At 45.1% G+C, this 24,859-nt stretch overlaps 1 protein-coding gene across 1 annotated transcript in view; it reads left to right on the top strand.

The window, feature by feature from the left end:
- The window catches only part of LOC139393293 (calcium channel, voltage-dependent, L type, alpha 1C subunit), a 511,196-nt gene that overhangs the window by 446,014 nt on the left and 40,323 nt on the right, over positions 1–24,859 (top strand). Inside the window, exons 15-24 of the mRNA XM_071141816.1 lie at positions 10,197–10,398; positions 13,204–13,324; positions 13,716–13,830; positions 14,034–14,160; positions 15,423–15,516; positions 17,479–17,605; positions 19,629–19,758; positions 20,551–20,610; positions 20,829–20,935; positions 23,898–23,985. Coding sequence (XP_070997917.1) covers positions 10,197–10,398; positions 13,204–13,324; positions 13,716–13,830; positions 14,034–14,160; positions 15,423–15,516; positions 17,479–17,605; positions 19,629–19,758; positions 20,551–20,610; positions 20,829–20,935; positions 23,898–23,985 — 1,171 coding nt within the window. The remainder of the gene's footprint in view (positions 1–10,196; positions 10,399–13,203; positions 13,325–13,715; positions 13,831–14,033; positions 14,161–15,422; positions 15,517–17,478; positions 17,606–19,628; positions 19,759–20,550; positions 20,611–20,828; positions 20,936–23,897; positions 23,986–24,859) is intronic.

Below are 24,859 nucleotides of genomic sequence, written 5' to 3'. Positions count from 1 at the left end.
ATTACTGGCCACCCATTCCAAAACTGACTGAAACTCCTTGTTCAGGAGTTAGCTGCGGTTGATTTGTTCTATAGCTAGAGGACTCTGGATATCTCCAGGAGTGATTAATATAATGTTGTGGTCTAGTACTGTCTTCCTGCTAGCTGGGTCCATCTACTTTCAGTTCTGTCTGTCTTCCTGCTAGCTGGGTCCATCTACTTTCAGTTCTGCCTGTCTTCCTGCTAGCTGGGTCCATCTACTTTCAGTTCTGCCTGACTTCCTGCTAGCTGGGTCCATCTACTTTCAGTTCTGCCTGTCTTCCCAGTAGCCTACATGGTGTGTGAACTGCTCATCATTTGCAGATAGTTGTTGACCTCCTCTTTACTAGAGGCTGTTCTCCTACTAATCTCACTGTGACCCCCCTCCAGGTCTCTGTTCTCCTACTAATCTCACTGTGACCCCCCCCTCCAGGTCTCTGTTCTCCTACTAATCTCACTGTGACCCCCCCTCCAGGTCTCTGTTCTCCTACTAATCTCACTGTGACCCCCCTCCAGATCTCTGTTCTCCTACTAATCTCACTGTGACCCCCCCTCCAGGTCTCTGTTCTCCTACTAATCTCACTGTGACCCCCCCCAGGTCTCTGTTCTCCTACTAATCTCACTGTAACCCCCCTCCGGATCTCTATTCTCCTACTAATCTCACTGTAACCTCCCTCCAGGTCTCTGTTCTCCTACTAATCTCACTGTGACCCCCCCTCCAGGTCTCTGTTCTCCTACTAATCTCACTGTGACCCCCCTCCAGGTCTCTATTCTCCTACTAATCTCACTGTAACCTCCCTCCAGGTCTCTGTTCTCCTACTAATCTCACTGTAACCCCCCTCCAGGTCTCTGTTCTCCTACTAATCTCACTGTGACCCCCCTCCAGGTCTCTGTTCTCCTACTAATCTAACTGTGACCCCCCTCCAGATCTCTATTCTCCTACTAATCTCACTGTAACCCCCCCTCCAGGTCTCTGTTCTCCTACTAATCTCACTGTGACCCCCCTCCAGGTCTCTGTTCTCCTACTAATCTCACTGTGACCCCCCTCCAGATCTCTATTCTCCTACTAATCTAACTGTGACCCCCCCTCCAGATCTCTATTCTCCTACTAATCTCACTGTAACCCCCCCTCCAGGTCTCTGTTCTCCTACTAATCTCCCTGTGACCCCCCTCCAGGTCTCTGTTCTCCTACTAATCTCACTGTAACCTCCCTCCAGGTCTCTGTTCTCCTACTAATCTCACTGTGACCCCCCTCCAGGTCTCTATTCTCCTACTAATCTCACTGTGACCCCCCCTCCAGGTCTCTGTTCTCCTACTAATCTCACTGTGACCCCCCTCCAGGTCTCTGTTCTCCTACTAATCTCACTGTAACCCCCTCCAGGTCTCTATTCTCCTACTAATCTCACTGTGACCCCCCCTCCAGGTCTCTGTTCTCCTACTAATCTCACTGTGACCCCCCTCCAGGTCTCTGTTCTCCTACTAATCTCACTGTGACCCCCCCTCCAGGTCTCTGTTCTCCTACTAATCTCACTGTGACCCCCCTCCAGGTCTCTGTTCTCCTACTAATCTCACTGTGACCCCCCTCCAGGTCTCTGTTCTCCTACTAATCTCACTGTAACCCCCCTCCAGGTCTCTGTTGTCCTACTAATCTCACTGCACCCCCCTCCAGGTCTCTGTTCTTCTACTAATCTCACTGTAACCCCCCTCCAGGTCTCTGTTCTCCTACTAATCTCAATGCACCCCCCCCCTCCAGATCTCTGTTCTCCTACTAATCTCACTGCACCCCCCCCCCCCCCCCTCCAGGTCTCTGATCACTACTTTGTTTCCTTTTCTGTCTCCCTTTCCTCCAACCCAAGCCCTTCAGCTCCTACCCAGATGGCCATGCGTCGTCGCAATCTTCTCTCTCTCTCCCACTACTATCTCCTCTTCTATCCTATCATCTCTCCCTTCTGCTAAATGCTTCTCCCTCATTGTCTCCTGATTCTGACTCTTCAATCCTACTCTCCTCCCTTTCTGCATCCTATGACTCACACTGTCCCCTTACCTCCCGGCCGGCTCGGCCCTCCCCTCCTGCTTCGTGGCTCAGTGACTCATTGCGAGCTTACAGAACAGGGCTGCGGGAAGCTGAGAGAAAATGGAGGAAAACTAAACTTCTGGAGGACCTATCATCCTTTCCCTCCCTCCTCTCTACCTTCTCTTTCTCTGTATCTGCTGCTTAAGCCACTTTCTACCACTCTGAATGTCATGTGTCTGCCTCTGACCCTAGGAAACTCTTTTCCACCTTGTCCTCCCTCCTTAATCCTCCACCCTCTCCCTCCTCCCTCTCTGCGGAAAAAGGTTGACGACATCGACTACTCATTCACTCAGCCTATTGAGTACACTGGTCTCACTCACACAGAACTACACCTTGACCTCTTTCTCCCCTCTCTATCCAGATGACTTCCTGTTGTCTGGCCGCTCCGACAACCTGCCCGCTCCATCCCATCCCCTTCTCCGTTCTCCAGACCATCTCTGGAGACTTTCTCCCCTCTCTATCCAGATTACTTCCTGTTGTCTGGCCGCTCCGACAACCTGGCCGCTCGATCCCATCCCCTTCTCCGTTCTCCAGACCATCTCTGGAGACTTTCTCCCATTCCTCACTTCCCTCGTCAACTCATCCCTGACAACTGGCTACGTCTCCTCTGACTTCAAAATGTCCCAAGTTGCTTCCCTCCTCAAGAAACTTGACTCATCTGACGTCAAAAACTATAGATCTGTATCCCTTCTTTCCAAACTACTTCAGCATTCTGTCTTTGATCAATGTCCTCGTTATCTTTCTCAGAACTATCTTCTTGACCCTAACCAGTCAGGCTTCAAGACGGGTCACTCAACAGAGACCGTTCTTCTCTGTGTCACGGAGTCTCTCTGCTCTGCCAAAGTTGACTCTCTCTCTTCTGTTCTCATCCTCCTAGATCTATCCTCTGCTTTCGACACTGTGAACCATCAGATCCTCCTCTCCACCCTCTCAGGGCTGGTTGTCTCAGTTTCTGTACACTCTGCGTCCTGTCTGGCATGCTGCTCCAACCAGGTGACGTGGAGAGGATCTGTGTCTGCACCATGTACTCTCACTACTGGTGTCCCCCAGGGCTCGATCCTAAACCCTCTTCTCTCTCTACACCAAGTCCCTCGGCTCCGTCATATCCTCACATGGTCTCTCCTATCATTGCTATGCAGATGACACTCAACAACTTTTCTCCTTCCCGGCTTCTGACACCCAGGTGGCAACACACATTTCTGGTTGCCGGGCTGATTCCTCAACTGGGATGTCAGCCCAGCACCTAAAGCTCAACCTCTGCTGCTCTTCCTCCCGTGGACGACCTGCCCGCTCAAAGACCTCTCCATCACGGTTGACAACTCCACAGTGTCACCCTCCCAGAGTGCAAAGAACCTTGGCGTGACCCTGGACAACACCCTGTTGTTCTCTGTAACCATCAAAGCAGTGACCTGTTCCTGCAGGTTCATTCTCTACAACATCAGTAGAGTACGACTCTATCTCACACAGGAAGCGGCGCAGGTCCTAATCCAGGCACATATCCTTTCCCGTCTAGACTACTGCAACTCGCTGTTGGCTGGGCTCCCTGCTTGTGCCATCAAACCCCTGCAACTTATCCAGAATGCTACAGCCCTCCTGGCTTTCAACCTTCCCAAGTTCTCTCAACTCACCCCACTCCTACACACACTCCACTGGCTTCCAGTCGAAGCTCGCATCCACTACAAGACCATGGTGGTTACCTATGGAACAGCAAGAGAAACTGCCCCTCCCTACCTTCAGGCTCTGATCAAACCCTACACTCCAACCCGAGCACTCCGTTCTGCCACCTCAGGTCTCTTGGTCCTCCCACCCCTACGGAAGGGCAGTTCCCTTTCAGTCCAGTCCAAGCTCTTCTCTGTCCTGGCACCCCAATAGTGGAACCAGCTTCCCCCTGAAGCTAGAACAGCAGAGTCCCTGCCCACAAAACATCTGAAACCCTACCTCTTCATACAGTATCTTAAATGATCCTCCTCCTCACCTCAAAAAAACTTAACCAGACCTTGCACTTGACCCCCCCCCCACCCACCCACCTCCCCCCAACTCTACTGATAGCTACGTTATTGAGAAAAAATGTACTTTATATGCCTGTGATATGTGGTTGTCTTCCCTCAGTATCCTTCCATCTAAGTTGTCAATATCAGGAGGTTTGTCATTATTGATTGATAACAATCATCTTTCCAGCTGTCGCACACTAACTTTACAAAATTCAAACTTACAAATGTTTTTCTTTCATTATTATATATTATTTTTAATGGATTGAGTATGATGGCTCACTGTTCGTTGTTGACATCTTCTGCTTAAGTTTGCCCACTTTGCCAATGAACTAATCATTCAAATAATTGGCAACATCAAATGGTTTTGGGATTAATAAGCCATCTGATTCGATGAAAGATGGAGTTGAATTTGTCTTTCTGCCCATAAAACTTTTTTTCCCCCCCATCATTCTTTAGATCATTGATCTTGGCTTCATAGTACAGTTTCTTATTTTTGTTGAGTTTAGTAACATAATTTCTCAATTTGCAGTAAGTCAGCCAGTCAGATGTGCAGACAGACATATTATCTCATTTCATCCATACAGTTTTTCAATTCCTCATCAATCCATGGAGTTCTAACTGTCAATTTAACAGGGACATGCTTATCAATAATCGGAAAGAAGCAATTTCACAAAGTGCAGCGTCTGGATGCTCCTTATTCATCACATCAGACCAACACATATGTTTTAACATCATACACACACGTTTGTATGATCTCTTATTAAACACTGTTTTAGGCCCAGCTGTAGGAACCTTTGTTTAGGGGGTCAGATCAGGTAGATTGCAGCTTCCATCTATGTAATTGTCTGCATCATTTCTAATCCCCTATATATATATATATATTATTATTATTTTTATTTTTATCATATGTGTTATTTCATAGTTTTAAAATCTTCACTATTATTCTACAATGTAAAAAAAAATGTAACCTTTGAATGAGTTGGTGTGTCCTTTTGACTGGTGCTGTATAATAGCAACACCTCCCCCATAAGTATCCCTGTCTCTTCTATAGATGTTATATGCTTGTATTGCTACTGCTAAACTCAGCAAAAAAAGAAATGACCCTTTTTCAGGTCCCTGTCTTTCACAGATAATTCGTAAAAATCCAAATAACTTCCCAGTTCTTCATTGTAAAATGTTTCCCTGCTTGTTCAATGAACCATACACAATTAGTGAACATGCACCTGTGGAACAGTTGTTAAGACACTAACAGCTTACAGACGGTAGGCAATTAAGGTCACAGTTATGAAAACATAGGACACCAAAGAGGCCTTTCTACTGACTCTGAAAAACACCAAAAGAAAGATGCCCAGGGTCCCTGCTCATCTGAGTGAACGTGCCTAAAGCACATTTAGCAGTCCATTAATCAATTGGTGTGTGTGTGTGTGTGTGTGTGTGTGTGTGTGTGTGTGTGTGTGTGTGTGTGTGTGTGTGTGTGTGTGTGTGTGTGTGTGTGTGTGTGTGTGTGTGTGTGTGTGTGTGTGTGTGTGTGTGCATGCATGCGTGCGTGTGCTGCGGGGTTGAAGCTACGAACCCATAGGCTTGGCTCTCTAATCCCTTCCAGGCTTTTGGGAGGGAGGGTGGACAATGAGCCTTTCATATCGGATATAAGCAATATCCCCAAGCGCTCTGGCAGCTTTCATGCCCAGGATCAGTTATATTCTCCTCTGGAGCACAGCTTCAGGATCATCTTTGTTGAGAGAGATGTACGTTCCCCTCAAGTTATTGGCTCTTTGCAGAACCGCTACCTTGTCCTTGAACCTCAAGAACTTGAATACTATGGGCCTGGGCCTGTGTTTGTATGTTTGTGTGTGTGTCAGTTTATCAGAGGGCAGGTGTGTTTGTGTTCATGTGTGCTTTCCTAGTTTTCCTATACATGTGATCCCCACCCTGTGTTGTGTCTTTACTATGGACTAAGTGATATATGACAAGCTAATTTATCAAATCAATGGTCTCTTCCCATCACTATCTGGTGTCTCCTCTCTAGTCACTGTCTGGTCTCTCCTCTTTAGTCACTGTCTGGTGTCTCCTCTCTCATCACTGTCTGGTCTCTCCTCTTTAGTCACTGTCTGGTGTCTCCTCTCTCATCACTGTCTGGTCTCTTCTCTCTAGTCACTGTCTGGTCTCTCCTCTTTAGTCACTGTCTGGTGTCTCCTCTCTCATCACTGTCTGGTCTCTTCTCTCTAGTCACTGTCTGGTCTCTCCTCTTTAGTCACTGTCTGGTGTCTCCTCTCTCATCACTGTCTGGTCTCTTCTCTCTAGTCACTGTCTGGTGTCTCCTCTCTCATCACTGTCTGGTCTCTTCTCTCTAGTCACTGTCTGGTGTCTCCCCTCTCTCATCACTGTCTGGTCTCTTCTCTCTAGTCACTGTCTGGTCTCTCCTCTCTAGTCACTGTCTGGTCTCTCCTCTCTAGTCACTGTCTGGTCTCTTCTCTCTAGTCACTGTCTGGTGTCTCATCTCTAGTTACTGTCTGGTCTCTCCTCTCTAGTTACTGTCTGGTCTCTTCTCTCTAGTCACTGTCTGGTCTCTCCTCTCTAGTCACTGTCTGGTCTCTTCTCTCTAGTCACTGTCTGGTCTCTCCTCTCTAGTCACTGTCTGGTCTCTTCTCTCTAGTCACTGTCTGGTCTCTCCTCTCTAGTCACTGTCTGGTCTCTTCTCTCTAGTCACTGTCTGGTCACTCCTCTCTAGTCACTGTCTGGTCTCTTCTCTCTAGTCACTGTCTGGTCTCTTCTCTCTAGTCACTGTCTGGTCTCTTCTCTCTAGTCACTGTCTGGTATCTTCTCTCTAGTCACTATCTGGTCTCTTCTCTCTAGTCACTGTCTGGTCTCTTCTCATCACTGTCTGGTCTCTTCTCTCTAGTCACTGTCTGGTCTCTTCTCTCTAGTCACTGTCTGGTATCTTCTCTCTAGTCACTGTCTGGTCCCTCCTCTCTAGTCACTGTCTGGTCTCTCCTCTCTAGTCACTGTCTGGTCTCTCCTCTCTAGTCACTGTCTGGTGTCTCCTCTCTAGTCACTGTCTGGTCTCTTCTCTCTAGTCACTGTCTGGTCTCTCCTCTCTAGTCACTGTCTGGTCTCTTCTCTCTAGTCACTGTCTGGTCTCTTCTCTCTAGTCACTGTCTGGTCTCTTCTCTCTAGTCACTGTCTGGTATCTTCTCTCTAGTCACTGTCTGGTCTCTTCTCATCACTGTCTGGTCTCTTCTCTCTAGGCACTGTCTGGTCTCTTCTCATCACTGTCTGGTCTCTCCTCTCTAGTCACTGTCTGGTCTCTTCTCTCTAGTCACTGTCTGGTCTCTTCTCTCTAGTCACTGTCTGGTCTCTCCTCTCTAGTCACTGTCTGGTCTCTTCTCATCACTGTCTGGTCTCTCCTCTCTAGTCACTGTCTGGTCTCTTCTCTCTAGTCACTGTCTGGTCTCTTCTCTCTAGTCACTGTCTGGTCTCTCCTCTCTAGTCACTGTCTGGTCTCTTCTCTCTAGTCACTGTCTGGTCTCTTCTCTCTAGTCACTGTCTGGTCTCTTCTCTCTAGTCACTGTCTGGTCTCTTCTCTCTAGTCACTGTCTGGTATCTTCTCTCTAGTCACTGTCTGGTCCCTCCTCTCTAGTCACTGTCTGGTCTCTCCTCTCTAGTCACTGTCTGGTCTCTCCTCTCTAGTCACTGTCTGGTGTCTCCTCTCTAGTCACTGTCTGGTGTCTCCTCTCTAGTCACTGTCTGGTCTCTTCTCTCTAGTCACTGTCTGGTCTCTCCTCTCTAGTCACTGTCTGGTCTCTTCTCTCTAGTCACTGTCTGGTCTCTTCTCTCTAGTCACTGTCTGGTCTCTTCTCTCTAGTCACTGTCTGGTATCTTCTCTCTAGTCACTGTCTGGTCTCTTCTCATCACTGTCTGGTCTCTTCTCTCTAGACACTGTCTGGTCTCTTCTCATCACTGTCTGGTCTCTCCTCTCTAGTCACTGTCTGGTCTCTTCTCTCTAGTCACTGTCTGGTCTCTTCTCTCTAGTCACTGTCTGGTCTCTCCTCTCTAGTCACTGTCTGGTCTCTTCTCATCACTGTCTGGTCTCTTCTCTCTAGTCACTGTCTGGTCTCTTCTCTCTAGTCACTGTCTGGTCTCAGACAGGACCACAATCCAGTGCTATAGCCCTTTCTCTCACCTGCTGCCTCCTGGGTACTGTAGTCAACGGTAGTAACTGTGACAGCTCTGTGGATTGAGTGCCAGTGTAGTCATTGCCCTGTGGTGTCGTGGGTATTGTAGTTCAGATGTTGACTCCAACTCTGTTTCTATACAGTACTACACCAGTACTACACCAACACTCAGTCTAATACAGTACTAGACCAGTACTACACCAACACTCAGTCTAATACAGTACTACACCAACACTCAGTCTAATACAGTACTACACCAACACTCAGTCTAATACCGTACTAGACCAACACTACACCAACACTCAGTCTAATGCAGTACTACACCAACACTCAGTATAATACAGTACTAGACCAATACTACACCAACACTCAGTCTAATACAGTACTACACCAACACTCAGTCTAATACAGTACTACACCAGTACTACACCAACACTACACCAACACTCAGTCTAATACAGTACTACACCAGTACTAGACCAACACTCAGTCTAATACAGTACTACACCAGTACTACACCAGTACTACACCAACACTCAGTCTAATACAGTACTACACCAACACTCAGTCTAATACAGTACTACACCAGTACTAGACCAACACTCAGTCTAATACAGTACTACACCAGTACTACACCAGTACTAGACCAGTACTACACCAGTACTACACCAGTACTACACCAGTACTAGACCAGTACTACACCAGTACTACACCAGTACTACACCAGTACTACACCGGTACTACACCAGTACTACACCAGTACTACACCAGTACTACACCAACACTAGTACACATGTTTTTACGTGGTCATGTTCACTCGTTGAAGCGGAATGGAAGTTAGCTGATGCCTTGGTTCAGTGCTGCCTCAGGTCTCACAGGAAGTGCTCTGTCACTAGACACTCAGTGACGCCAGGTACGAGTGAAGCTACTGCAGACTATTTTGTCACAGGGGAAATAATAGCACTGGCCCTTTAATAACATGGCACAGGACAAAACGGTCTACAGACAGGACCACAATCCAGTGCTATAGCCCTTTCTCTCACCTGCTGCCTCCTGGGAACTGTAGTCAACGGTAGTAACTGTGACAGCTCTGTGGGTTGAGTGCCAGTGTGGTCATTGCCCTGTGGTGTCTTGGGTATTGTAGTTTGGATGCTGACTCCAACTCTGTCTCTATCTCTCTCTCTCCCTCTCTCTATCTCCTTCTCCCTCTCCCCCTCTCTATCTCCCTCTCTCTCTCCCTCTCTCTCCCTCCATCTCTCCCTCTCTCTCCCTCTCTCCCTCCCTCTCTCTCTCTATCTCTCCCTCTCTCCCTCCCTCTCTCTCCTCTCTCTCTCTATCTCTCTCCCTCCCTCTCCCTCTCCTCTCTCTCTCCCTCCCTCTCTCTCCTCTCTCTCTCTCTCCCTCACTCTCTCTCCTCTCTCTCTCTCTCCTCTCTCTCTCTCTCTTCCTTCCTCTCTCTCATCTCTCTCTCCCTATCTCTCTCTCTCTCCCTCCTTATCTCTCCTTTCTCTCTCTCCTCTCTCTCTCTCTCTCTCCCTTCCTCTCTCTCCTCTCTCTCTCTCTCTCCTCTCTCTCTCTCTCTCACTCATCTGTCTGTCTCTCTCCTCTCCTCTCTCCTCTCTCTCTCTCTCCCTTCCCCTCTCTCTCTCCCTTCCTCTCTCTCCTCTCTCTGTCTCTCTCTCTCTCTCTCTCTCTCTCTCCCTTCCTCTCTCTTCCTCTCTCTCTCTCTCTCTCTCTCTCTCTCTCTCTCCCTCCCTCTCTCTTCCTCTCTCTCTCTCTCCCTCCCTCTCTCTTCCTCTCTCCTCCCTCTCTCTCTCTCTCTCCCTTCCTCTCTCTCCTCTCTCTCTCTCTCCCTCCATTCTCTCTTCCTCTCTCTCTCTCTCCCTCCCTCTCTCTTCCCCTCTCTCTCTCTCTCTCTCCCTCCATTCTCTCTTTTTCTCAGGTATTGGAACTCTCTGAGTAACCTGGTGGCATCGCTGCTTAACTCTGTTCGCTCCATCGCCTCCCTGTTACTGCTACTCTTCCTCTTCATCATCATCTTCAGCCTGCTCGGCATGCAGCTCTTCGGAGGCAAGTTCAACTTCGACGAGACTCGCCGGTCAACCTTCGACAACTTCCCCCAGTCGCTGCTCACCGTCTTTCAGGTAGAGAGAGAAGGGAGAATGATTACAGTCTAGTCTAGTCTATTATACTTTCAGGTAGAGAGAGAAGGGAGAATGATTACAGTCTAGTCTAGTCTATTATACTTTCAGGTAAGGAGAGAAGGGAGAATGATTACAGTCTAGTCTAGTCTATTATACTTTCAGGTAAGGAGAGAAGGGAGAATGATTACAGTCTATACTAGTCTATTATACTTTCAGGTAGAGAGAGAAGGGAGAATGATTACAGTCTAGTCTAGTCTATTATACTTTCAGGTAGAGAGAGAAGGGAGAATGATTACAGTCTATACTAGTCTATTATACTTTCAGGTAGAGAGAGAAGGGAGAATGATTACAGTCTAGTCTAGTCTACTGTACTCTATTATAGTCTAGTCTAGTCTATTATACTTTCAGGTAAGGAGAGAAGGGAGAATGATTACTGTCTAGTCTAGTCTAGTCTACTGTACTCTACTGTACTATATTCTACTATACTCTACTGTACTCTACTGTACTCTACTGTATTCTACTGTACTCTACTGTACTATATTCTACTGTACTATAGTCTACTGTACTATATTCTACTGTAGTCTACTGTACTATATTCTACTGTACTATATTCTACTGTAGTCTACTGTACTATATTCTACTGTACTATATTCTACTGTACTATATTCTACTGTAGTCTACTGTACTATATTCTACTGTACTATATTCTACTGTACTCTATTCTACTGTAGTCTACTGTACTATATTCTACTGTACTCTACTGTACTATATTCTACTGTACTATACTGTACTATATTCTACTGTACTATATTCTACTGTACTCTACTGTACTATATTCTACTGTACTCTACTGTACTATATTCTACTGTACTATACTGTACTATATTCTACTGTACTATATTCTACTGTACTCTACTGTACTATATTCTACTGTACTATATTCTACTGTACTCTACTGTACTATAGTCTACTGTACTCTACTGTACTATATTCTACTGTACTATATTCTACTCTACTGTACTGTATTCTACTGTACTCTACTGTACTATATTCTACTGTACTATATTCTACTGTAGTCTACTGCACTATATTCTACTGTAGTCTACTGTACTCTACTGTACTATATTCTACTGTACTATATTCTACTGTAGTCTACTGTACTCTACTGTACTATATTCTACTGTAGTCTACTGTACTATATACTACTGTACTATATTCTACTGTACTATATTCTACTGTACTCTACTGTACTCTACTGTACTATATTCTACTGTAGTCTACTGTACTATAGTCTACTGTACTATATACTACTGTACTATATTCTACTGTACTATATTCTACTGTACTATATTCTACTGTACTCTACTGTACTATATTCTACTGTAGTATATTCTACTGTACTCTACTGTACTCTACTGTACTCTACTGTACTATACTGTACTATATTCTACTGTACTATATTCTACTGTAGTCTACTGTACTATATTCTACTGTACTATATTCTACTGTAGTCTACTGTACTATATTCTACTGTATTCTACTGTACTATATTCTACTGTACTCTACTGTACTATATTCTACTGTACTATATTCTACTGTACTCTACTGTACTCTACTGTACTATACTGTACTATATTCTACTGTAGTCTACTGTACTCTACTGTACTATATTCTACTGTAGTCTACTGTACTATATTCTACTGTACTCTACTGTACTATACTGTACTATATTCTACTGTAGTCTACTGTACTATAGTCTACTGTACTATATTCTACTGTACTCTACTGTACTCTACTGTACTCTACTGTACTATATTCTACTGTACTCTACTGTACTCTACTGTACTATATTCTACTGTACTCTACTGTACTATATTCTACTGTACTCTACTGTACTATATTCTACTGTACTCTACTGTATTGTACTCTATTATACTGTAGTCTAGTCTACTCAGTCATTTGAGTATCTGTAACTTTCTTGTTGTCTATGGTGAAGAGTTGTTGTCTATGGTGAATAGTTGTTGTCTATGGTGAATAGTTGTTGTCTATGGTGAAAAGTTGTTGTCTATGGTGAATAGTTGTTGTCTATGGTGAAGAGTTGTTGTCTATGGTGAAGAGTTGTTGTCTATGGTGAAGAGTTGTTGTCTATGGTGAAGAGTTGTTGTCTATGGTGAAGAGGTGTTGTCTATGGTGAAGAGTTGTTGTCTATGGTGAAGAGTTGTTGTCTATGGTGAAGAGTTGTTGTCTATGGTGAAGAGTTGTTGTCTATGGTGAAGAGTTGTTGTCTATGGTGAAGAGTTGTTGTCTATGGTGAAGAGTTGTTGTCTATGGTGAATAGTTATTGTCTATGGTGAAGAGTTGTTGTCTATGGTGAAGAGGTATTGTCTATGGTGAAGAGTTATTGTCTATGGTGAAAAGTTATTGTCTATGGTGAAGAGTTGTCTATGGTGAATAGTTATTGTCTATGGTGAAGAGTTGTTGTCTATGGTGAATAGTTATTGTCTATGGTGAAGAGTTGTTGTCTATGGTGAAGAGTTGTTGTCTATGGTGAATAGTTATTGTCTATGGTGAAGAGTTGTTGTCTATGGTGAAGAGTTGTTGTCTATGGTGAAGAGTTGTTGTCTATGGTGAAGAGTTGTTGTCTATGGTGAAGAGTTGTTGTCTATGGTGAATAGCTGTTGTCTATGGTGAAGAGTTGTTGTCTATGGTGAAGAGTTGTTGTCTATGGTGAATAGTTGTTGTCTATGGTGAATAGTTGTTGATGTTGTAGTTTTGCTCCTTCATCTGTTGTTCCTGTGTTCTCAGATCCTGACAGGTGAGGACTGGAACTCGGTGATGTATGACGGCATCATGGCCTACGGAGGGGCGTCCTTCCCAGGGATGCTAGTCTGTATCTACTTCATCATCCTGTTCATCTGTGGAAACTGTATCCTTGTAAAGAACAGGTCAGATGTGTGTAGGGCCTTTCACCCTGACAAAGGACATGATGCTTTTAATCCAGAACCATTAGCAGGATGAATGTTCGCCTGTCAACCCAGTTCATTGTCATACCATCGGTAAGGTATCTCAGATGTTTCCTCAATGACTAGGAGTAGCCTGGAATCCAAACCATATCGGTTGAAACAGAGTGATATTCAGTTTGGATTCCAGGCTACTCAAGTATCAGGGTTGATTGTTTGTTGTCCACTCAACTCATCACTCAGTCATGTCACCCAGGTGTGTTGTTCTACATTGTGAGAGGTCAGCTGACAATTGACACTTCGTTGTTTGCACTCTGAAGCCGTACTCCACTTCCTTGACTCCACCTCCCTGACCAGATATCCTCTTGAATGTCTTCTTGGCCATCGCCGTGGACAACCTGGCTGATGCTGAGAGTCTGACGTCAGCACAGAAGGAGGAGGAGGAGGAGAAGGAGAGGAAGAAGCTGGCCAGGTAATTTGCATGATGTGTGTGTGTGTGTGTGTGTGTGTGTGTGTGTGTGTGTGTGTGTGTGTGTGTGTGTGTGTGTGTGTGTGTGTGTGTGTGCGTGCGTGCGTGCGTGCGTGCGCGCGTGTGTGTGTGTGTGTGTGTGTGTACGTGCATCCACATCCATTCAAGTGTGTATGCCTGAGTGGTTTGGCTCCATTCTGACACAGAACGGCCAGTCCGGAGAAGCGTCATGTCAACGAAAAGCCCCCGATGATCGAGGTAGAAGAGAAGAAGGAGGAGAAGATTGAGCTCAAGTCCATCACCTCAGACGGAGAGACAACCAATGCCACCAAGGTATGTCTCAGACACACCTGTCCTCGTCAGACACACCTGTCCTCGTTAGACACACCTGTCCTCATTAGACACACCTGTCCTCGTTAGATACACCTGTCCTCGTTAGATACACGTTAGACACACCTGTCCTCATTAGACTTAGCTGTCCTCGTTAGATGCACCTGTCCTCATTAGATGCACCTATCCTCGTTAGATACACCTGTCCTCATTAGACACACCTGTCCTCGTTAGACACACCTGTCCTCGTTAGACACACCTGTCCGCATTAGACACACCTGTCCTCGTTAGACACACCTGTTCTCGTTAGATGCACCTGTCCTCATTAGACATACCTGTCCTCATTAGACATACCTGTCCTCGTTAGACACACCTGTTCTCGTTAGATTGATCTGTCCTCGTTAGATACAGCTGTCCTCGTTAGATATACCTATCCTCATTAGACACACCTGTTCTCGTTAGATGCACCTGCCCTCGTTAGACACACCTGTCCTCGTTAGATATACCTATCCTCATTAGACACACCTGTCCTCGTTAGATATACCTATTCTCATTAGACATACCTGTCCTCGTTAGATACACCTGTCCTCGTTAGATACACCTGTCCTCGTTAGATACACCTGTCCTCGTTAGATACACCTGTCCTCGTTAGATATACCTATCCTCATTAGATACACCTGTCCTTCTTAGATACACCTGTCCTCGTTAGATACACCTGTCCTCGTTAGAGACACCTGTCCTCGTTAGATATACCTGTCCTCGTTAGATACACCTGTCCTTGTTAGATACACCTGTCCTCGTTAGATATACCTGTCCTCGTTAGTCACACCTGTCCTTGTTAGATACACCTGTCCTCGTTAGAAACACCTGTCCTCGTTAGATACACCTGTCCTCGTTAGATATACCTGTCCTCGTTAGATATACCTGTCCTCGTTAGATATACCTGTCCTCGTTAGATACACCTGTTTTTGTTAGATGCACCTGTCCTCGTTAGATACACCTGTCCTCGTTAGATATACCTGTCCTCCTGACTGGAGACACCAGTCCTCCAAGTTGTAATCTAATATTATCTAGTCAAGTCAATACATCACAGTACAGATTCAACAGCATAAAATATGTTTGGTTTAGTTAGTATCAGTCTAATTCTTCACCTGTGAAAACATGTCTACTCTCAACAGGTGGCATGGTGTTTCCTTTTAAAAGTAGTGTCTCTAGTTCTGTCCGTATTGAGTCTGATGTGGCGCTGTGTTACTGTGTTTTGACAGATCAACATTGATGAGTACCAAGTAGATGTGAATGAAGAGAAGAACCCGTATCCAGCTAATGATTTTCCAGGTACCACTGTACCGGTGATAAAAAGTAAGCCGGACCTTTCTAAGGGCTGAACCACACCGGACAACAAGCAGGAGCAGAGAACCAAATCACACCAAACCATTAAGAGACTTCCACACTCAAATCAGGACATTCACAACATTAAGTTTGTTCTGGTTCTCGCTCTCTCTTTTGTCTGCTGTGCTTTGCCCCTGTTGATGTTAGAATGTTGTGTGAGGGGGTGTATTGATTCTAGAATGTTGTGTGAGGGGGTGTGTTGATGTTAGAATGTTGTGTGAGGGGGTGTATTGATTCTAGAATGTTGTGTGAGGGTGTGTATTGATTCTAGAATGTTGTGTGAGGGGGTGTGTTGATGTTAGAATGTTGTGTGAGGGGGTGTATTGATTCTAGAATGTTGTGTGAGGGGGTGTGTTGATGTTAGAATGTTGTGTGAGGGGGTGTATTGATTCTAGAATGTTGTGTGAGGGGGTGTGTTGATGTTAGAATGTTGTGTGAGGGGGTGTGTTGATGTTAGAATGTTGTGTGAGGGGGTGTGTTGATGTTAGAATGTTGTGTGTGGGTGTATTGATTCTAGAATGTTGTGTGAGGGGGTGTATTGATTCTAGAATGTTGTGTGAGGGGGTGTGTTGATGTTAGAATGTTGTGTGAGGGGGTGTATTGATTCTAGAATGTTGTGTGAGGGGGTGTATTGATTCTAGAATGTTGTGTGAGGGGGTGTGTTGATGTTAGAATGTTGTGTGTGGGTGTATTGATTCTAGAATGTTGTGTGAGGGGGTGTGTTGATGTTAGAATGTTGTGTGAGGGGGTGTGTTGATGTTAGAATGTTTTGTGAGGGGGTGTATTGATATTAGAATGTTGTGTGTGGGTGTATTGATTCTAGAATGTTGTGTGAGGGGGTGTGTTGATGTTAGAATGTTTTGTGAGGGGGTGTATTGATATTAGAATGTTGTGTGTGGGTGTATTGATTCTAGAATGTTGTGTGAGGGCGTGTGTTGATGTTAGAATGTTTTGTGAGGGGGTGTTGTGATGTTAGGATGTTGTGTGAGAGGGTATATTGATGTTAGAATGTTGTGTGAGGGGGTCTATTGATGTTAGAATGTTGTGTGAGGGGGTGTGTTGATGTTAGAATGTTGTGTGAGGGGGTCTATTGATGTTAGAATGTTGTGTGAGGGGGTGTTGATGTTAGAATGTTGTGTGAGGGGGTCTATTGATGTTAGAATGGTGTGTGAGGGTGTATTGATGTTAGAATGTTGTGTGAGGGGGTGTTTTGATGTTAGAATGTTGTGTGAGGGGGTGTTTTGATATTATACTGTTGTGTGAGGGGGTGTGTTGATGTTAGAATGTTGTGTGAGGGTGTATTGATGTTATAATGTTGTGTGTGGGTGTATTGATTCTAGAATGTTGTGTGAGGGGGTGTGTTGATGTTAGAATGTTGTGTGAGGGGGGTGTATTGATGTTAGAATGTTTTGTGAGGGGGTGTTGATGTTAGAATGTTGTGTGAGGGGGTGTATTGATGTTAGAATGTTGTGTGAGGGGGTGTATTGATGTTAGAATGTTTTGTGAGGGGGTGTATGGGGTGTTGATGTTAGAATGTTGTGTGAGGGGGTGTGTTGATGTTAGAATGTTGTGTGTGGGTGTATTGATTGTAGAATGTTGTGTGAGGGGGTGTGTTGATGTTAGAATGCTGTGTGAGGGGGTGTGTTGATGTTTTGTATGTACTGTTGCCTTACCAATCCAGATGTCCAGGTTTGTAGATAAATGAAAAAGTAATAATTCATATGTCTTTTAACTTTTTTACTGATGAATTGTGGGTAATTGTTATAGTATGGGGTAACTACACTAACACACTGAAATAACTATTCCAGGTGAATTTATACACAGCTCATTCAACTATTTCTCAACTTAACTGACCAAGTCCCTCATCTCTAACACTTTCTCTCCCTCCTCTTCCCCTGTCCTCCCTCTTTCTCTCCTGCGTGGCCCTTGTAGGAGAGGATGAGGACCCTGAGATGCCGGTGGGCCCCCGGCCTCGGCCCCTGTCTGACATTCAGCTGAAGGAGAAGGCTATTCCCATGCCTGAGGCCCGGGCTTTCTTCATCTTCAGCAACACCAACAAGTAAGAGACAGCTCACCCACAAATATACTGAGAGAAGCAGGTGGAGTCTATGAGAGGGGTCCCTAAACACACACCCCATCTGTCTGATGTTTGTCTGTCTGATGTCTGATGTCTGTCTGATGTCTGATGTCTGTCTGATGTCTGTCTGATGTCTGATGTCTGTCTGATATCTGATGTCTGTCTGATGTCTGATGTCTGTCTGATGTCTGTTGTCTGTCTGATGTCTGATGTCTGTCTGATGTCTGATGTCTGTCTGATGTCTGTTGTCTGTCTGATGTCTGATGTCTGTCTGATGTCTGATGTCTGTCTGATGTCTGTCTGATGTCTGATGTCTGTTGTCTGTCTGACGTCTGATGTCTGTCTGATGTCTGATGTCTGTCTGATGTCTGTCAGATGTCTGATGTCTGTCTGATATCTGATGTCTGTCTGATGTCTGATGTCTGTCTGATGTCTGATGTCTGATGTCTGTCTGATGTCTGATGTCTGTCTGATGTCTGTCTGATGTCTGATGTCTGATGTCTGTCTGATGTTTGTCTGATGTCTGTCTGTCTGATGTCTGTCTGTCTGATGTCTGTCTGATGTCTGATGTCTGTCTGATGCCTGATGTCTGATGTCTGTCTGATGCCTGATGTCTGATGTCTGTCTGATGCCTGTCTGATGTCTGATGTCTGATGTCTGTCTGATGTCTGATGTCTGTCTGATGTCTGATGTCTGTCTGATGTCTGTCTGATGTCTGATGTCTGATGTCTGTCTGATGTCTGTCTGATGTCTGATGTCTGATGTCTGTCTGATGTCTGATGTCTGTCTGATGTCTGTCTGATGTCTGATGTCTGTCTGATGTCTGTCTGATGCCTGATGTCTGTTGTCTGTCTGATGTCTGTTGTCTGTCAGATGTCTGATGTCTGTCTGATGTCTGATGTCTGTCAGATGTCTGTTGTCTGTCTGTTGTCTGTCTGATGTCTGTTGTCTGTCAGATGTCTGTTGTCTGTCTGATGTCTGTTGTCTGTCTGATGTCTGATGTCTGTCTGATGCCTGTTGTCTGTCTGATGTCTGATGTCTGTCAGATGTCTGTTGTCTGTCAGATGTCTGTTGTCTGTCTGATGTCTGTCTGATGTCTGATGTCTGTCAGATGTCTGTTGTCTGTCTGATGTCCCGTGTGGCTCACTTGGTAGAGCATGGCACTTGCCATGCCAGGGTTGTGGGTTCAATTCCCACAGGAGACCAGTATGAAAATGTATGCTTCTGTACGTTGCTCTGGATAAGAGTGTCTGTTAAATGTCTGTCTATAGGATTAGGGCTCTATCTATAGGATTAGGGCTCTATCTATAGGGTTAGGGCTCTATCTATAGGGTTAGGGCTCTATCTATAGGGTTAGGGCTCTATCTATAGGATTAGGGCTCTATCTATAGGGTTAGGGCTCTATCTATAGGGTTAGGGCTCTATCTATAGGGTTAGGGCTCTATCTATAGGGTTAGGGCTCTATCTATAGGGTTAGGGCTCTATCTATAGGGTTAGGGCTCTATCTATAGGATTAGGGCTCTATCTATAGGATTAGGGCTCTATCTATAGGGTTAGGGCTCTATCTATAGGGTTAGGGCTCTATCTATAGGGTCACTATTTTTTGTCTGTCCCTCCCTCCCTCCGTCCCTACCTACCTCCTCTCCATCCCTCCCTCCCTTACTCCCTCCCTCCCTTACTCCCTCCCTCCCTCACTCACTCCCTCCCTCCCTCCCTCCCTCCCTCCCTCCCTCCCTCCCTCCCTCCCTCCCTCCCTCCCTCCCTCCCTCCCTCCCTCCCTCCCTCCCTCCCTACCTTCCTTCCTTCCTTCCTCCCTCCCTCCCTCCCTCCCTCCCTCCCTCCCTTACTCCCTCCCTCCCTCACTCCCTCCCTCCCTCACTCCCTCCCTCCCTCCCTCCCTCCCTCCCTCCCTCCCTCCCTCCCTACCTACCTCCTCTCCATCCCTCCCTCCCTTACTCCCTCCCTCCCTCACTCCCTCCCTCCCTCCCTCCCTCCCTCTCCCCAGGTTCAGGGTTCTGTGCCATAAGATGGTGAACCACAACATCTTCACCAACCTCATCCTGTTCTTCATTCTACTGAGCAGTATCTCTCTGGCCGCAGAGGACCCTGTCCGGAACGACTCCTTCAGGAACCAGGTGTGTGTTTATGTCTTACACACACACGCACAGGCACACACACACAGAGGCACGGACACAGGCACACACACACACACACACAGGCACACACAGAGGCACGGACACATGTACACACACACACACACGCACACACACACACGCACACACACACACACACACAGACACTGTACATGCAAAAACATACTCACTAACTTCCATACTCTCTCTCTTTCTGTCTCTATTCTCTCTCTCTCACACACAAACACTTACACACACAAACAGCCTTTAGAGGTGTGTGTGTGTGTGTGTGTGTGTGTGTGTGTGTGTGTGTGTGTGTGTGTGTGTGTGTGTGTGTGTGTGTGTGTGTGTGTGTGTGTCTGTTTGTCTGTGTGTGCGTGTGCATGTGCATGTGCACGTGCGCGTGCCTGTGTGTGTGTGTGTGACTACACCATTAGATCTCTGGTTCAATAGACTTCAGCCATCCTTTCCCTCCGCTCGATAACATGAAGTGGATTAATGAATCTGAACGTCTGGCACTGAACCAGACGCTGCATTGTGACTACTTTTCCCACTTAATTACATTCTCTCTATATTATTATAGCTTCTATGTTATTATACAGGTATTCATCCCAAATGGCACCCTATTCCCTATGTAGTGCACTATTTTCAACCACTCCCAGGTCAAAAGTAGTGCACTGTGTAGGGAATAGTGTGCCATTTGTGACCTATATTGTGATGCTTATGGAAGCCTCTGTGAGATGCACGACCGTGTGATGTATTGTGTTGACCTGCATTGTGATCACTGTTTCTCAGATATTAGGCTATGCAGACCACGTCTTCACTGGGCTCTTCACCATAGAGATCATTCTGAAGGTAACCTTCCATTCCTTCTCTAAGTCATCTCTACACCACATAATGGACACTGTGCTCTGGAAGAGCTGGTGAAGTGTTGGAAGTGTTTTAAGCGTTTGGAAAAACATGACACGTTGAACAACAAACCCGTGAGCAGACATTCACTTCGTCGTCATCCATCACAATCTTTTGTCTTACGCTTCCTGTGGGGTTTCTCTTCCTGGTTCATGACCTCGTAGATGACAGCGTACGGGGCGTTCATCCATAAGGGTTCGTTCTGTCGGAACTACTTCAACATTCTGGATCTGGTGGTGGTCAGCGTGTCGCTCATCTCCTCTGGAATACAGTGAGTTGGTCTTCACTATACCGTTACCAGAGTTTCAGGGGTTCAAACACACCTAGGAATTCTCATTGACATTCATCTAGCGTTGCTCTTTTTACTGGGATGGTTACAAAACTCCAACAAAAATGTCAAGAACATGTTCTATTGAACACAGACATATTGTTTCTGTCTGGAGTTGACTTCTCTGTCTGTAGTTGACCTCTCTGTCTGTAGTTGACCTCTCTGTCTGTAGTTGACCTCTCTGTCTGTAGTGGATATATGGTTTAGTAGTTGACCTCTGTCTATAGTTGACCTCTCTGTTTGTAGTTGACCTCTCTGTTTGTAGTTGACCTCTCTGTTTGTAGTTGACCTCTCTGTTTGTAGTTGACCTCTCTGTTTGTAGTTGATGTATGGTTTACTAGTTGACCTCTCTGTCTGTAGTTGATATATGGTTTAGTAGTTGACCTCTGTCTGTAGTTGACCTCTCTGTTTGTAGTTGATATATGGTTTAGTAGTTGACCTCTCTGTCTGTAGTTGATATATGGTTTAGTAGTTGACCTCTGTCTGTAGTTGACCTCTCTGTCTGTAGTTGATATATGGTTTAGTAGTTGACCTCTGTTTGTAGTTGACCTCTCTGTCTGTAGTTGATATATGGTTTAGTAGTTGACCTCTCTGTTTGTAGTTGATGTATGATTTAGTTGTTGACCTCTCTGTTTGTAGTTGATGTATGGTTTAGTAGTTGACCTCTCTGTTTGTAGTTGATATATGGTTTAGTAGTTGACCTCTCTGTCTGTAGTTGATGTATGGTTTAGTAGTTGACCTCTCTGTCTGTAGTTGATGTATGGTTTACTAGTTGACCTCTCTGTCTGTAGTGAATGTATGGTTTACTAGTTGACCTCTCTGTCTGTAGTTGATGTATGGTTTACTAGTTGACCTCTCTGTCTGTAGTTGATGTATGGTTTACTAGTTGACCTCTCTGTCTGTAGTTGATGTATGATTTAGTTGTTGACCTCTCTGTCTGTAGTTGATGTATGGTTTAGTTGTTGACCTCTCTGTCTGTAGTTGATGTATGGTTTACTAGTTGACCTCTCTGGCTGTAGTTGACCTCTCTGTCTGTAGTTGATGTATGATTTAGTTGTTGACCTCTCTGTCTGTAGTTGATGTATGGTTTACTAGTTGACCTCTCTGTCTGTAGTTGATGTATGGTTTACTAGTTGACCTCTCTGTCTGTAGTGAATGTATGGTTTACTAGTTGACCTCTCTGTCTGTAGTTGATGTATGGTTTACTAGTTGACCTCTCTGTCTGTAGTTGATGTATGTTTTACTAGTTGACCTCTCTGTTTGTAGTTGACCTCTCTGGCTGTAGTTGATATATGGTTTAGTAGTTGACTTCTCTGTTTGTAGTTGATGTATGATTTAGTTGTTGACCTCTCTGTTTGTAGTTGATGTATGGTTTACTAGTTGACCTCTCTGTCTGTAGTTGATATATGGTTTAGTAGTTGACCTCTCTGTCTGTAGTTGATGTATGATTTAGTTGTTGACCTCTCTGTCTGTAGTTGATGTATGGTTTACTAGTTGACCTCTCTGTCTGTAGTTGATGTATGGTTTACTAGTTGACCTCTCTGTTTGTAGTTGACCTCTCTGTCTGTAGTTGATGTATGGTTTAGTAGTTGACCTCTCTGTTTGTAGTTGATATATGGTTTAGTAGTTGACCTCTCTGTTTGTAGTTGATATATGGTTTAGTAGTTGACCTCTCTGTCTGTAGTTGATGTATGGTTTACTAGTTGACCTCTCTGTCTGTAGTGAATGTATGGTTTACTAGTTGACCTCTCTGTCTGTAGTTGATGTATGGTTTACTAGTTGACCTCTCTGTTTGTAGTTGACCTCTCTGGCTGTAGTTGATATATGGTTTAGTAGTTGACCTCTCTGTTTGTAGTTGACCTCTCTGTCTGTAGTTGATGTATGGTTTAGTAGTTGACCTCTCTGTTTGTAGTTGATATATGGTTTAGTAGTTGACCTCTCTGTTTGTAGTTGATATATGGTTTAGTAGTTGACCTCTCTGTCTGTAGTTGATGTATGGTTTAGTAGTTGACCTCTCTGTCTGTAGTTGATGTATGGTTTAGTAGTTGACCTCTCTGTCTGTAGTTGATGTATGGTTTAGTAGTTGACCTCTCTGTTTGTAGTTGATATATGGTTTAGTAGTTGACCTCTCTGTTTGTAGTTGATATATGGTTTAGTAGTTGACCTCTCTGTCTGTAGTTGATGTATGGTTTAGTAGTTGACCTCTCTGTTTGTAGTTGATGTATGGTTTACTAGTTGACCTCTCTGTCTGTAGTGAATGTATGGTTTACTAGTTGACCTCTCTGTCTGTAGTTTATGTATGGTTTACTAGTTGACCTCTCTGTCTGTAGTTGATGTATGGTTTACTAGTTGACCTCTCTGTTTGTAGTTGACCTCTCTGGCTGTAGTTGATATATGGTTTAGTAGTTGACCTCTCTGGCTGTAGTTGACCTCTCTGTCTGTAGTGGATGTATGGTTTAGTAGTTGACCTCTCTGTCTGTAGTTGATGTATGGTTTACTAGTTGACCTCTCTGTCTGTAGTTGATGTATGGTTTACTAGTTGACCTCTCTGTCTGTAGTGAATGTATGGTTTACTAGTTGACCTCTCTGTCTGTAGTTGATGTATGGTTTACTAGTTGACCTCTCTGTCTGTAGTTGATGTATGGTTTACTAGTTGACCTCTCTGTTTGTAGTTGACCTCTCTGGCTGTAGTTGATATATGGTTTAGTAGTTGACCTCTCTGTTTGTAGTTGATGTATGATTTAGTTGTTGACCTCTCTGTCTGTAGTTGATGTATGGTTTACTAGTTGACCTCTCTGTCTGTAGTTGATGTATGGTTTAGTAGTTGACCTCTCTGTTTGTAGTTGATATATGGTTTAGTAGTTGACCTCTCTCGATAACCTGGTCTTAATCTGTGTCTGTTCAGGTCCAGTGCCATCAACGTGGTGAAGATCCTTCGTGTTCTCAGAGTGCTTCGGCCCCTGAGGGCTATCAACAGGGCCAAGGGCCTCAAAGTGAGTCTCACTGTTATCTCCTCTCTTCTCCTCTCCTCTCTTCTCTCCTCCTCTCTTCTCCTCTCCTTTCCTCTCTTCTCTCCTCCTCTCTTCTCCTCTCCTTTCCTCTCTTCTCTCCTCCTCTCTTCTCCTCTCCTTTCCTCTCTTCTCTTCTCCTTTCCTTTCCTCTCCTCTCCTCTTCTCTCCTCTCCTCTCTTCTCTTCTCTTCTCTTCTCTTCTCTTCTCCTCTCCTCTCTTCTCTCCTCCTCTCTTCTCCTCTCTTCTCTTCTTTCGTCCTCTCTTCTCCTCTCTTGTCTTTTCCTCTCTTCTCCTCTGCTCTGATTCCCTCTCTTCTCCTCTCTTCTCTCCTCTCTTCTCCTCTCTTGTCTTCTCTTCTCCTCTCTTCTCCTCTCTTCTCCTCTCTTGTCCTCTCCTCTCCTCTCCTCTTCTCTCCTCTCCTCTCCTCTCCTCACCTCTCCTCTCCTCTCCTGGGAGCCATCAACAGGGCCAATGGCCTCAAAATGAATCTCACCACCCCTCTCCACCTAGCTGGCTGTTGTCTTTAACAGCAACAGGGGAGTGATTCACCAGTGAACCCTGTAGCTTTTCCACCATGACTTACCTGAAGTGTTCTCTTTCTTCCTGTGAAACATGTCCAGAGCTCTAGCTTCAACCCAGTCCAGACCAAGTGATAATAGTCTACCAACTGATTCTATGATAACCTCATGAGCCCTGTGTCTGTCTCTCTCTCTCTTTTGCTCTCTCTCTCCTTCTCTCTCCCTCTCTCTCTCTCTCTCTCCTTCTCTCTCTCTCTCTCTCTCTCTCTCACTCACTCTCCCCCTCTCTCGCTCTCCCTCTCTCGCTCTCCCTGTGTCTCTCTCTCCCTCTCCCTCTC

The sequence above is a fragment of the Oncorhynchus clarkii genome, chromosome 33 (genome assembly GCF_045791955.1).
Source record: "Oncorhynchus clarkii lewisi isolate Uvic-CL-2024 chromosome 33, UVic_Ocla_1.0, whole genome shotgun sequence".
Taxonomy (NCBI): domain Eukaryota; kingdom Metazoa; phylum Chordata; class Actinopteri; order Salmoniformes; family Salmonidae; genus Oncorhynchus; species Oncorhynchus clarkii.
Note: the sequence above shows the minus strand (reverse complement) of the source record. Positions and strands in the feature narration are given on the sequence as shown.